This window comes from Liolophura sinensis, chromosome 13, assembly GCF_032854445.1.
Source record: "Liolophura sinensis isolate JHLJ2023 chromosome 13, CUHK_Ljap_v2, whole genome shotgun sequence".
Lineage (NCBI taxonomy): Eukaryota > Metazoa > Mollusca > Polyplacophora > Chitonida > Chitonidae > Liolophura > Liolophura sinensis.
The window spans coordinates 10,976,426-10,989,191 of NC_088307.1; the positions used below are offsets into that span (position 1 = coordinate 10,976,426).

Here is a 12,766-nt window from a genome sequence, read left to right on the forward strand (position 1 = left end):
TTTGAAATTCTGGGTGAGAGGACACAAGGTATGAGGTAGTGGTGAGGCTGCGAGTGACGTCCTCTTGGCGTTGCTAGGCACGCCTCCCAGCTGCCGTCATGGAAAGGTCCAGATTTTGACGGTCAACCTATGTCAAGATTTTTATGGGCTTCTTTCTCACAGGCTGGGCCAGGTATGCACCAAAGCTTATTGGCCACGGAATATTTGGGACTGAGCTACAGCGCTAGACGTTAACATTGTCGCTTATGGAAAATTATTGGGGGGTCCGAGGCCAAGTATATTAGAGATGTAATCTCAACGAGGAAATAGGTACATTCCTATTTTAGAATGAGTGTGATATTGGATCCTGGAGAGCCCCTACTTTTTCATATTCGATGGTACCAAAGGGAGGTAACTTTATATCCCAAACGCGTTCAGGACGCTGCTGTGTATATACATGTAATTTGCTCTCCCGTTTCTGTAAACACTGACGAGGAAGTTGTGACGGAGGAGTAAAATCCGTTACTTGTTGATTTCAAAATTCCATAAAATTTTAGAACGAAGACAGAAAGCGACACGAGAATATTCAACTACTAACACCAACCTGCAGATGGTCGAGGGTTTTCCCGGGGCTCTTCCCGGTTTCCTACCACAATCCCAGCCCCTGTTGTATGAGTGAAATATTCCTCAGTAAGGCTTGAGAACTTCCAGTCAAATAAACAAATAATTAATGAATAAAAAAATCACCATGCATGAGCAGGACTGAACACGTGCCTCGTAGCTAGCAGTCACGAGCTTAATTCAGTTCAGCAACTGCTTTACACGACTTTGGACTTACAGAACTTTTAAGAAAGGATTTACAGTGGGAGGAAACTGAACAGAGCTCAGTGGAAACAATTCCAGCGCAATGCGAAATTTCGACATCATCGTATCGTCCCTTTAAGCCGCCTTCACTTCACCACACGGTGGGACAAATCAGAGAATTCTAAAATGGGTGGGGATATGCAATAATGTACATTATCCAGAAAACCAGATTTTGATTTACTTTGCACATCTCCTAAAAAAAAAGAACTCAGGTAATAAAAATCATCGATCATGAGAAAAATTCATATGAAATAAAGTATATTCACCCTCATGATTTTATTTATATGTGAATATTTCACCAATACGACGGCATCCAGCATTATCGTGAGAAAAAGCAGTCAGAGCGCAAGGGAAACCCATGACCATTTGCAAATTGCTGGCAAATATTCTCCCGTACGGCAGGAGAGAAAGCCAGTATGAGCTGAACTTGAACTGACAACGACCGCATTGATGAGAGGGTCATTGCCCCGCGCTGGCCCGTTAACAACCTGTTAACGCAGTCTCCTATTCAGGCACGTTAAACACCCCAAACTGACCTCTCCACGATGTTGTGAGTTAGGTGCGGGATTTGTTTTTCAAGCAAAATCAATATGTATACATAGCGTTATTTGGGAGGAACTAATGAAAATAACTTTCGATGACAAAAACGGGTGGGCGTGCGTGCGTGCGTGTGTGCGTGCGTGCGTGTGTGTGTGTGTGTGTGTGTGTGTGTGTGTGTGTGTGTGTGTGTGTGTGTGTGTGTGTGCGTGCGTGCGTGTGTGTGTGTGTGTGTGTGTTTGTGTGTGTGTGTGTGTGTGTGTGTGTGTGTGTGCGTGTGTCTGTATGTATGTAATTATGTATTTCAGCCTGATTTAGACGAGGGGTCATTAGATTTGTGTACATCCATGTTTACTGTGTCTTCTTGTGGTAAGGCAAGACCATGCCGCCACTGAAGAATCATGCCAAAGAAACCAGACATGACACTTCAACCCGTTACATTATAGTTACAACGAGGCAACTAGTCATGTTTCCTTGCTCCAACATCTCAGTGCTGATTGCCAAGCGAGTGCCAAACAAGGTACTGCACTACACTGCCAAGTTTACGTAAGCAATGCTTGTTGGGTTTCGGTGAGAAGCGGTCGACCATCAAGTGGCGGTTTGCGGAATCTATAAAGGCTCTTATGACCACTGACTTCCACCAATGTGTTGTGCGTATATATATGCGTCGCATGTGGGAATGTTCCTCACCAACTTGCCAAAGGTCCCTGGTTTTCCTAGATACTCCGGTTTCAAGCACCCATAATACTGAACGTCATAGTAAATGTAAATAATTCTTGAGTATATGATGTTAAAAAAAAATAAATAAAAAAATGAACAGACAGATAAATAAATAAATAAATAAATACATGTTTTTACCTGTCATACTAGTGGTAAAGTAACGCCAAGGCATGTCGAATTTGGCTATACTTACTTGTTTGTATCTAATCTTCCTCCTTTTCCGGAGATCTTCGTCTCTGACTTTGCACCAGTTTTGTTGAACAATGAAACAGTCACATCAGAGTCTGTACCAGCCAACCTGGTTCCACATGTCTCAAGTGTCAGTTGGTAAACTGAAATCAAATGAATATTTTGTTTAATTCTATATTTTTGAAAGAGAATTTCTGACGATCTATAATTGAACAATACGATTGCCTCTATCTGTACATGGCAAGGAAAACATCGGATCCTATGCAATCTGTGTATAACTGTATAAACGACATCATTTTTCTCAGTATATTCGGGACAAATATATAAACAAAATTAAAACAGAAATATAGAAACGTTTAGACATTGTTAAAATAATTTCGCGGAAACCTGGATTTGCTAAACTTTTTCACCAGATACCATGGACATGGTGTGGACAAATATAGGACTACATGTAGGTCAACAATTTTCCTTGTGTGGGAACACTGCCTTGAACTTCCAAAGTAATAAGCAAAAGTGCACGAGTTACAACAAATTGATGAATGGCTTTTGATGTTGTTCAGCAGATGATAAATTATATCAATTTTCTCTCCGCCACTTTCCCTCTCCCCCAGACCCCTCAATTATCCCCCATCGGCTGAAGCAGTGGCTATCACACGGTACGAAACGGTTATCGCCGTTCAACTACAGTTTTAATGACAATCAGCATGCTTCCCTTGACAGAATGCGTTTTGTTCTAATTTCTACTTCCACACCACCATTATCCTAAATCTTTTCTCCCTATGATATTACTCTCTTGAAACGAACATAAATTTTCAACATTTTCTTAGTGTCAAAATGAGAAATTATGAGGGCCAACGCTTATAAATGTTAAAGGCGATTAATGATTGATTGCGAGTTGTAACATAACCATATGAGATTGCAAGGTTTTTTTCACATCCTTCACATTACACGTGTTAAGTCTTAATTTTAACTATGGTAGTGTTAGATTGCAATATTACACTTTACAGGGTGCTTTCCCTCCTCCACCATAGCCAAAATATTGTACAGGTTTGAAAGGGGTACAGCTGATGTAATGCGAAACATAGTGCCAAATTTCCGATAAATCATGATTTCGCCTTACATGAATTTTACGCATCTTGTATATAGTCCCCCGGAGATTCCCCTAATAATACACTCTTGAACCAGTCATGCCTCAGTACGCTAAAAAATAATTTTCGACATATTCCTTAATATACTCTTCGTTTCTAAGCATCGTTTCATGTAACCTTCGACCTTATAACATCAACATACGCCTGCGGCTTTAGCTTCATATCTCTAAGTCGCACTGTATTTCCCCTTGACTAACTTGTAATTATGACGTCATACAATAGATACTCGAAATGGAGAAACATACCAGTAGAGACTCAGCCTCGTACTAGGTGTAATCATGATAAAGAGATTGAAGCTAGCCATCTCAACGCTGGGCCATATTGGCGCAAAGTTGTTTCGATAGCTGTCACCGTTGAGGTCAGCACAACAGGCTACTTAATTTCCGGACTGACCGATGGGACCTTAAGAAAATTGTACTTTGAAGCCTTGTTTACGCCCCAGCAAAATAGCTGACAAACTTCTCTGTAGTTTTATATGTTAGGCCACATAATATACTATATATTAAAACTTAAGAACCAATGTATCCTTCAAACATTAGGCCTACAATCAGATCAAGGCTTCCAGATTCATATTTCGAATGAGTAAAAACTGTGCGGGAGGTGTACTGTTAGAGGAATTGTTTCCCGGTACTCATTGATGGCGTAGTATTTTAATTTAATGATATAGTTCAATGTTTGTCTGCCTCTTACTGATTGTAGCTTTCCTCAACAATTACATACGTAATTATATTTAAGTACGTTTACATGCAGTTCGCAGCTGTACGTTAAATATAGAACCAGTAGATACATGAATGCACCGCTATAATGCTGCACACAGGGATCACTGGTCAGAACTAGTTGTACATAGGCGAGACACACATACAGATAGTATATAAAACACATTTGTGTTAGCAAGCCTAGTTCAAGCACAAATACACAGATATACAACAAACAGATACGCTAGCAAACGCCAAAATATACAGATACTACTACACTCAAAAAATTAATCCGTTAAATTTCAAAGAAAGTCTGTTATCGCAATGACGCAAGAATGTGTTCTGTTAATGCAGCAGATCATTCCGTTAAATGTAACACACATATTCTATTAGTTCAGCATAACCATTCTATTAGACTGGGAGGACATTATGTTGAATGTTACACAATATTGTGCTATAATAGCAGATACATTCTGCCATCAATCAGACAACACACTACTAGTCAAATTAAACAGATTGTATTTTTTAGTGCAGTGTGCACATCACAGTAACGTTGGCAAGAACCTTTCATGTGCAAATAGCTAATATGCACCATTTAGTTACGTTGCTCACCGTCTGTCATAGTTACATAAAAACACAGATATCATAGAACACACAGTAATTTCGAACAAAAGTGTGCGGATAGTGTGGAATACATTATAGTGAATATAAACGAAATGATAAAATAAACTGTAAAACTAGTGCACTATTTTCATTTATACTTTTAGAATTTGTGATGCCTCCTAGTAAAGATCATTTGAGGTGGGATAATATATGGTGGTCATTTTGGACCACCTTTAAATGGAGTTTATGAAGGTCACATATCACTTTCTTTATAAGAATTTTCTTGTTTGTCTATATAACATTTAAATATAATTGCCTTCTATAAACTCATCTTCGATTCATTCCTTTGGTACTGTTCTAAAAGCATTTTATGAATTCTAGTCGCTGAAAATTATACGAAAGGCTTTGAAAATTATGATCTCGAAACCTCACTTCACAAAATAATTGCTTCTTAGGATTTCTTGATAAAAATAAAAATGTAAAAAATGATATGAAGCATTTCTGAACACAGTTCTCTGTTGCCTTTCATTCTGAGACTTTATATACACTTGAAATTGCAAAGGCACCTAAATATAAAGATTTGCATATTGTAGGCAATACCAGAATTATAGCAAATCCTTTGAAAGCACGTATGCATCGAAGATAATATGCAACTCTCAGTTCGATAGCTGAGTAAAATATATACACATATATACACACATTCTACAGAGCAAAGTAACGCATAAAAAAAAACAGAAGTCTCTCACCAATGCTATTGGTGTGGGTTCAAATCCAGTTCATGCTGGCTTCCTCTCCGGCCGTACGCAGGAATGTCTTACAGCAACCTGCGGATGGTCGTGGGTTTCCCCAGGTTCTCTGCCCTGTTTCTTCCGGGCTGCCGTCGTATATGTGAAATATTCTTGAGTACGGCGCGAAACACCAGTCAAACAGGTCTTAAAGAGAAAAGAGTGAGCCAGTGAATGCTTGGAGTTCAACGTCGCACTAAACAATTTTTCAGTCATATGACGATGAAGGAATATTTGGAGTGCATGTAATGTGCCTTCTTGTTGCAGGACGGATTTCTACCGCTCTTCTACATAGTGCTGCTTCACTGAGACGGCTTACCAAAACAAGTAGGCCAACCCACCCGAACCATTGTACTGATACGGGTGAACCAGTCGTTATATAACAGTCTATTATATATCCCGTTCATGCTGAGCGCTAAGCGAGGAAGTTACAACTTATTCTTTTTAGGTCTTAAGTGTAATTCAACCCATTATTTTTTTTTTTTTGGATTGGTGTTTTACGGTACGCCGTACTCAAGAATATTTCACTTGTACGACGGCGGCCAGCATTATGGTGGGTGGAAACCGGGCAGAACCCGGGGGAAACCCACGACCATCCGCAGGTAGCTGACAGACCTTCCCACATACGGCCGGAGAGAAAGCCAGCATTAGCTGGACTTGAACTCACAGCGACCGCATTGGTGAGAGACTCCTGGGTCATTACGCTGCGCTAGCGCGCTAACCAACTGAGCCACGGAGGCCCCTCCGACCCATTATTGACACTGGATCCACCGCCCCCGAACAGACGTTTTACCAACTGTTCTATCGGGACCTGTTAAAGAGGAAAGATAACAACAGACCAGACGCGTATATGCATCGATAAAGCATCTCACATGAAACTTAAAAAGCATAACTTTGCATATTTGTGATGTTATACAACCGATATGCAGCGGTTCAAAGTGAACAAAAGCGCGCAAATTGAGGTAATCCAAGCATCATCAAAACGCAGCTGTTTCCGGTTACCTCATCCGATCCCTGCTTTGCTTTATAGTGTACACGGGAACGTTCATATTCATTACTATTTACGCAGTACACATATCAATTTAACCTCAAAAATACATATCCAACATCTAACTGGTCATACCGCCACATGCAACTTCCATTTCTGTCTTCTACATATGAAAATGTCAGCCTAGAATGAACGTAACGTTTTTGCTCTGGTTGCTGGTAGTGAGGTCATAACATTTCGTTACTTTGATAACCACCAGCAGGGTAGGAGGTTACACTGAGCAAACAGCTTTGGGTTGTATCGAACACAGACATGAACATGCAGAGTTTTATAATGCCTCGTCAGTCTAAAATGTCTGTGTAACAGTATTATCCATTAAGTGCTCCTTCATCTTTCAGTCCAATACTGAACAGAACTTGGACCAATAGCCCGAATTGCGCATTTGTTACTGTTATCACATGTACTTTGGGTGCGACGGACGCGACATCGTGTTTCCGGTTGCTCTAACATGGCGCATCTCTAGGCAGCGTGAGAGTTCCTGGTTAAAAATTTACCTTCAGAGGTACCAAGCACGTCATCAAAATGTCTGGCAGTTTACGTTTGTTTAAATCCCTCTTCCTAAATAGCTCAGGTTAAATTATTTGTTGTCTTTTCTAAAAATAAAATCTTAGGCAAATAATTATTTATTTATTTATTTGATTGGTGTTTTACGCCGTACTCAAACATATTTCACTTATACGACGGCGGCCAGCATTATGGTTGGAGGAAAGCGGGCAGAGCCCGGGGGAAACCCACGACCATCTGCAGGTTGGTGACAGACCTTCCCACATACGGCCCGAGAGGAAGCAAGCATGAGCTGGACTTGAACTCACAGCGACCGCATTGGTGAGAGGCTCCTGGGTCATTACGCTGCTCTGGTGCACTATCCGACTGAGCCACGGAGGCCTCGGGCAAACAATTACACAGCCCAGATAGCATACAACTCGGTTATACTGGCAGGCGTTCCGCACACTAAAAATTGCCAGAGTATGTCAGATAGAGTTCCGTTAGAGGGTACCTATTCTACACAACCATACAAATGATAAGAAAAACAAACTATATACGTCAGGAAGGTTTTATGCACTGAGAGCATGCATGCCACACACAGTCACACGCAAGAAAGTCATGTAGCCATGCGGATGGTATGTAAAAGAAATTACATTAGCAATACAGACAATGTGCCACACACGGTCACACGTTAGAAAGTCATGCAGCCATGCGGGTTGTATGCAAAAGGTATTACCTTAGCAATACAGACAACATGGCACACACAGTCACGCGTTAGAAAGTCTATTTTATGCAGGTGGCATGCAAAAGAAAATACCTTAGCAATACAGACAACGTGCCACACACGGTCACACGTTAGAAAGTCTATTTCATGCAGATGGCATGCAAAAGAAAATACCTTAGCAATACAGACAATGTGCCACACACGGTCACACGTTAGAAAGCCTATTTCATGCAGATGGCATGCAAAAGAAAATACCTTAGCATTACAGACAACGTGTCACACAAAGTCACACGTTAAAAAGTCTTTTTTATGTAGATGGCATGCAAAAGAAATTGCCTTAGCAATACAGACAACGTGCCACACAAAGTCACGCGTTAGAAAGTCATGCAGCCATGCGGATGACATGGAAAAGAAATTACCTGAGCAATACAGGCAACGTGCCACAACGTGGGAAAGTTTTTACTGACAAATATACACATCTTTTTACAAAATACAAAATAAAATATAGGTACACGTAGCCAGCTATAAATCACTAATATGCACGCTTGTGAACTTTGTTTTCCCCGTGTCGGGCTTGGCCTTTAGGTTATCAGGGAGTTTGAGACGTCTTCTGGCGGCTTAAATGTAAAACTGCAAGACTTTACTGGGTGACGTTTGCGATATAAACTAAAGTACGAAGTTTAATTCCCTGTTTCTTTAATGTTCAGAAATACAGTTCAACAGTTTAACACTCAGACTTTAGACATACGAGGTTATTGCTTCACTACTTTTCAGCTTTAAGGCAGACACCGCTTCTCGTCACATCACTACAAAATTTTGGGATAAATGCAGGTGCTCAGCTTGGGATCTTTTTTTGTGACATGAGTCAAAATGTCGAGTTGAAAGCAAAAAAAAAAAAAAAAAACAGAAACAAAAACAACACAATAATATCTTTTGTGTTCACTTACACAGTTAAAGGATTTCTGACACTAACACAGTACATGTGCTGTCCTGTCATTTAAGTCATTTTTAGCTTTAAAGAAGTAACTGTTTTCTGTCACGTGATATGTAAATGTAACTGTTCGGATTTTTATCAGAATTTATCGCACACGTATACCGGTACATTGGGAATAAGACCACGTCATCAGTAGACCTTACCTCGTCTAATTGCTTATATTCAAATTCAACCATTTTGGGTCATGTGACAAATATGGTACTCGGTATATTTTCACGGCTTTCAAGATATGAAAACGCTTTTAGCAGAGTGGTGTTGTGTCACTTGTTCTATCAGTTTATAAAATTCTACCTTAATCGGTTTACTGGACCTAGAGACACAACCATTCGCTATTTAGTGAATGCGTAGCCGATATAATCTATCTACGATCGAACAAAGTATTAGAACTGATTAACTGACAACTCCAAGAAAAGGTAACCACCACCCTACCCCCTACTCCCAAAAGCGTAACGCTTGGCAAAACGAGAGTAAATTCCCCTAAAAGAGTAAGAATTGGATCCAACTTACCAACTTTATCTTCGGAAGACATAACAGAATATCCCATTAACAAAATGCAGGGGAACAGCAGGGAGACTGATGCTTTGTTCACACCCATGTCTCCGTTTGGGCGTGAGTGCCAGTGTCTGATCAGCGGTTGATTCACTATAAGGTGAACACTTTAAAGTTTTCAGGACTGTATAACCCGGAAGGGATCATGTACGTTGAAGGAAATGTGCGTTGTCTGAAGAAAGTCAAGCGGTCGAGAATTTAGAATTTGAATGGAATTCCCTTCAATTTTCGGAGAAAACCACAAGGTTTCCTCACTGAACAAACATTCAGCCGAAAACTGGACTCGATGACCAACGGTTGTTCACCTGCGGGGGTTATCATGTAGAAGATTTCTTGATGAGGTTGGCGTTTAGACTGAAACCTGGACACGATGACCAACGTTAATGATCCTGCTTGGCTTATCATGTAGAAGGTTTTTTGATGAGTCAGGCGTTTAGACTGAAATCTGGACACGATGATCAACGGTAGTTACCCTGCGTGGGTTATCATGTAAACGGTTTCCTGATGAGGCAGACGTTTAGACTAAATCCTGGGCACGATGACCAACGGTAGTTACCCTGCAGGGGTTATCATGTAGACGGTTTCATGATGAGGCAGACGTTTAGACTAAATCCTGGGCACGATGACCAACGGTAGTTACCCTACGGGGGTTATCATGTAGATGGTTTCCTGATGAGGCAGACGTATAGACTAAATCCTGGGCACCATGACCAACGGTAGTTACCCTGCGGGGGTTATCATGTAGACGGTTTCCTGATGAGGCAGACGTTTAGACTAAATCCTGGGCACGATGACCAACGGTAGTTACCCTGAGGGGATTATCATGTAGAAGGTTTTTTGATGAGGCAGACTTTTAGACTGAAACCTGGATACGATCACCAATGGTAGTTTAACCTCCGGGCGGTTATCATGTAAAAGGTTTCTTCATGAGACAGACGTTTTGGCTAACACTTGGACACTTTGACTAGCTCTGGTTATTGTGTGGAGTGTTATCATGCAGAAAGTTTCCTCATCAAGAGAATGGAAGACCGGGGACGTTCACCAGCTCTAGTTATCCTCGGTAGGATTACTGCAACGTTTGATAGATTATGTCCGCAATTTAAAATAATTGGCCTTTTATCAAATTTCAAAAGCTCACATTTAAGGAAGTTGAAATTTTGTCATGAAACAGGAAGTACAGGCCTTGATGGTTCGTCCGAAATTAGTAGTTTCCGACCCTATGCCTACATGTCAGTTCACACCAGGACATAGTTAATATATAATTGATGACAATTTGTTTAATATATGACAATGCTTTTTATTGTGTAAATTGAAAAACTCATAAATATTATACGGCGTTATACAAAAATTCAGTAACTAAATAACTAAAGAACAATACATAAGCATGCAATAACGAAATGGATATTATGCCAAAAATAAACACAATGGCTATAAAATTTAATAGCCCTATCTCCACTGTTTACGTAGGCAGGTGCATTTTGGGGAAAATGGATGTCGCTATGTTTATCTGAGTTTTGTGTAACATGCGCCGTTTCGGGAGCTACGTAAATTACCTTCCCACGTACGGCCGGAGAGGAAGCCAGCACGAACTGGATTTGAACTGACAGCGACCGCATTCGTGAGAGGCTTCATCCAGTCAAATACAACAATCGTAACTTAAAGTTGTAGAAAAAAATTAGCATAATTTATTTATAGTCTGTCATTGTAAGTCTGAGAAAAAAAAAACATTTATAAGGCCCTATAGCAATCAAGCACTGGCCCAGAATGAACATTTCAAAGATAATCTAAGAGATTTTCTAAACTAGTCCACAGGCGTGAACCGATTTGATTGAAAAGTCAAGTAGACCTACATATCACCGCCATTGCTTCCGAGGTAGCTTCCTTACTGGTGGCTGACAAATCTCCCTTTTCATCATGACAGCCTCGTTTTCGCAAAATGTTGGCTATTTATGGAACAAGGCTATGGGGAATCCCACACTGACATGGCTGTACCCCTATCAGTATCTTCGTTATCAGATTCCTCCAACCATGACATAGCATTTGTAAATAAAACAAAAACATGTCTGTCCTGCCTTAACAAAACACGAAACATAGAATTCAACTTTCTACAACACAAACAGGCGGATTGTTTGAAGGAGTGTTTGGACAGCATTGCTGTGTTGTCAACGGGATACAGAAAATCTCTCATTTCAGATTTAAAATGGTTCCCTACCTTAAGAAGGAATATCTGCGTCAATTACATTTCGAAGGATTGTCATGATTGTGCTGTCCGTTATCTTCATGTAGGCTTACACGCGGTATCCGTCGCGTGTAAACTCTAGAAGATATTTCCTTACTACGTAAACGAGACACATTCTTCAAATTCAGGTGCTATCATATCATTATAATGCTTCCGAGTAGAGAAGTTTTACGCCAATATGCTATTCCTCACAGTACACAATTTTGAATTGATCACCTCAGCCTAGAGAATTTCAGCAAGAACTGAGAAGTTCCCAGGTGTTGGACTATTTCTAAATCTTTTTACATAATCTTTACATGCAGGGAAATTCCTTGATGAAACCTTAATTCGTCTGTCATGTTCAACGGTTCTCCGTCTAAGAATAATGAGTTATAATCGTGGTGTACAAGTTTTTCAAATCCAAACTTTTCAAATATTCGAGAGGAAAATCGACCGCTCGACTCTGCCGTTACCAATCGGAAATTCCGCTCTTGAATGAGCTGGAGCGTTTTGGCCACCATTTTTGTCCCGATTCCTTGACTCTGGTATTTCTCTGCAACACAAATGCCTCTGAAATTCACCAGTGTGTCAACGTTGTATTTAGCGAACAGATTTAGCCCTTCGTATAGCTTGTCAGTAATCTCGTAATTTAGGGCAAGTTTTCTCATCTTAGGGTCGTCTTTGGAAAAATTATACGCGTCTGGTTTATCTTTGTACACTATGGCTGCAAACCGAAGGCCGACGATTTCCCCGGTTGACGAATCGATAGCCAGAACAGACAATCTGTCCTTCAGACAGACTGGAAAGGCGACGTCGAACCACAACACTCCGTCCTCACTTCCGGTCATATTGAGGCTCTTGCTGAGCGGCTCTTTGTCGATGAACTCGATACACACGAACTGGCGCACCCGGTCTTCGTCGTCAGCACACAACATTCGAACCTCAATGTCGGCCATGCTTGATGAAATAGATAAAGAAAATCATCTTGGAATGCAAGGAGATCAAAGTCGTTTCAGTAAATACAAAGAAGCCTTCATGAAAAATAAGTGAAGATATAAGTGGAGACGTGTTTGATGATAAAGATTGTGTTTGTTGTTTAATTTATCCATGATTAAAAACTCTATTTCAGTGGACTATTTAATTTTTGCCAAAGGTTTGCAGCAATTATCACACGAGTGCCGGTTAGACAGGCAAATCCAGAGAATATATTTAACTCTTTATGCCACT

At 40.5% G+C, this 12,766-nt stretch overlaps 1 protein-coding gene across 1 annotated transcript; it reads right to left on the bottom strand.

The window, feature by feature from the left end:
• Nucleotides 1-11,841: 11,841 nt before the first annotated feature.
• LOC135480851 (uncharacterized) lies at nucleotides 11,842-12,495 on the bottom strand. The gene has a single exon (XM_064760781.1). It carries the CDS (start codon nucleotides 12,493-12,495, stop codon nucleotides 11,842-11,844), a length of 654 nt encoding a protein of 217 aa, XP_064616851.1.
• Nucleotides 12,496-12,766: the final 271 nt, after the last annotated feature.

Excerpts from the sequence above, each read along its gene's own strand:
- LOC135480851 (XM_064760781.1), bottom strand. The coding sequence starts at position 12,495 with ATGGCCGACATTGAGGTTCGAATGTTGTGTGCTGACGACGAAGACCGG.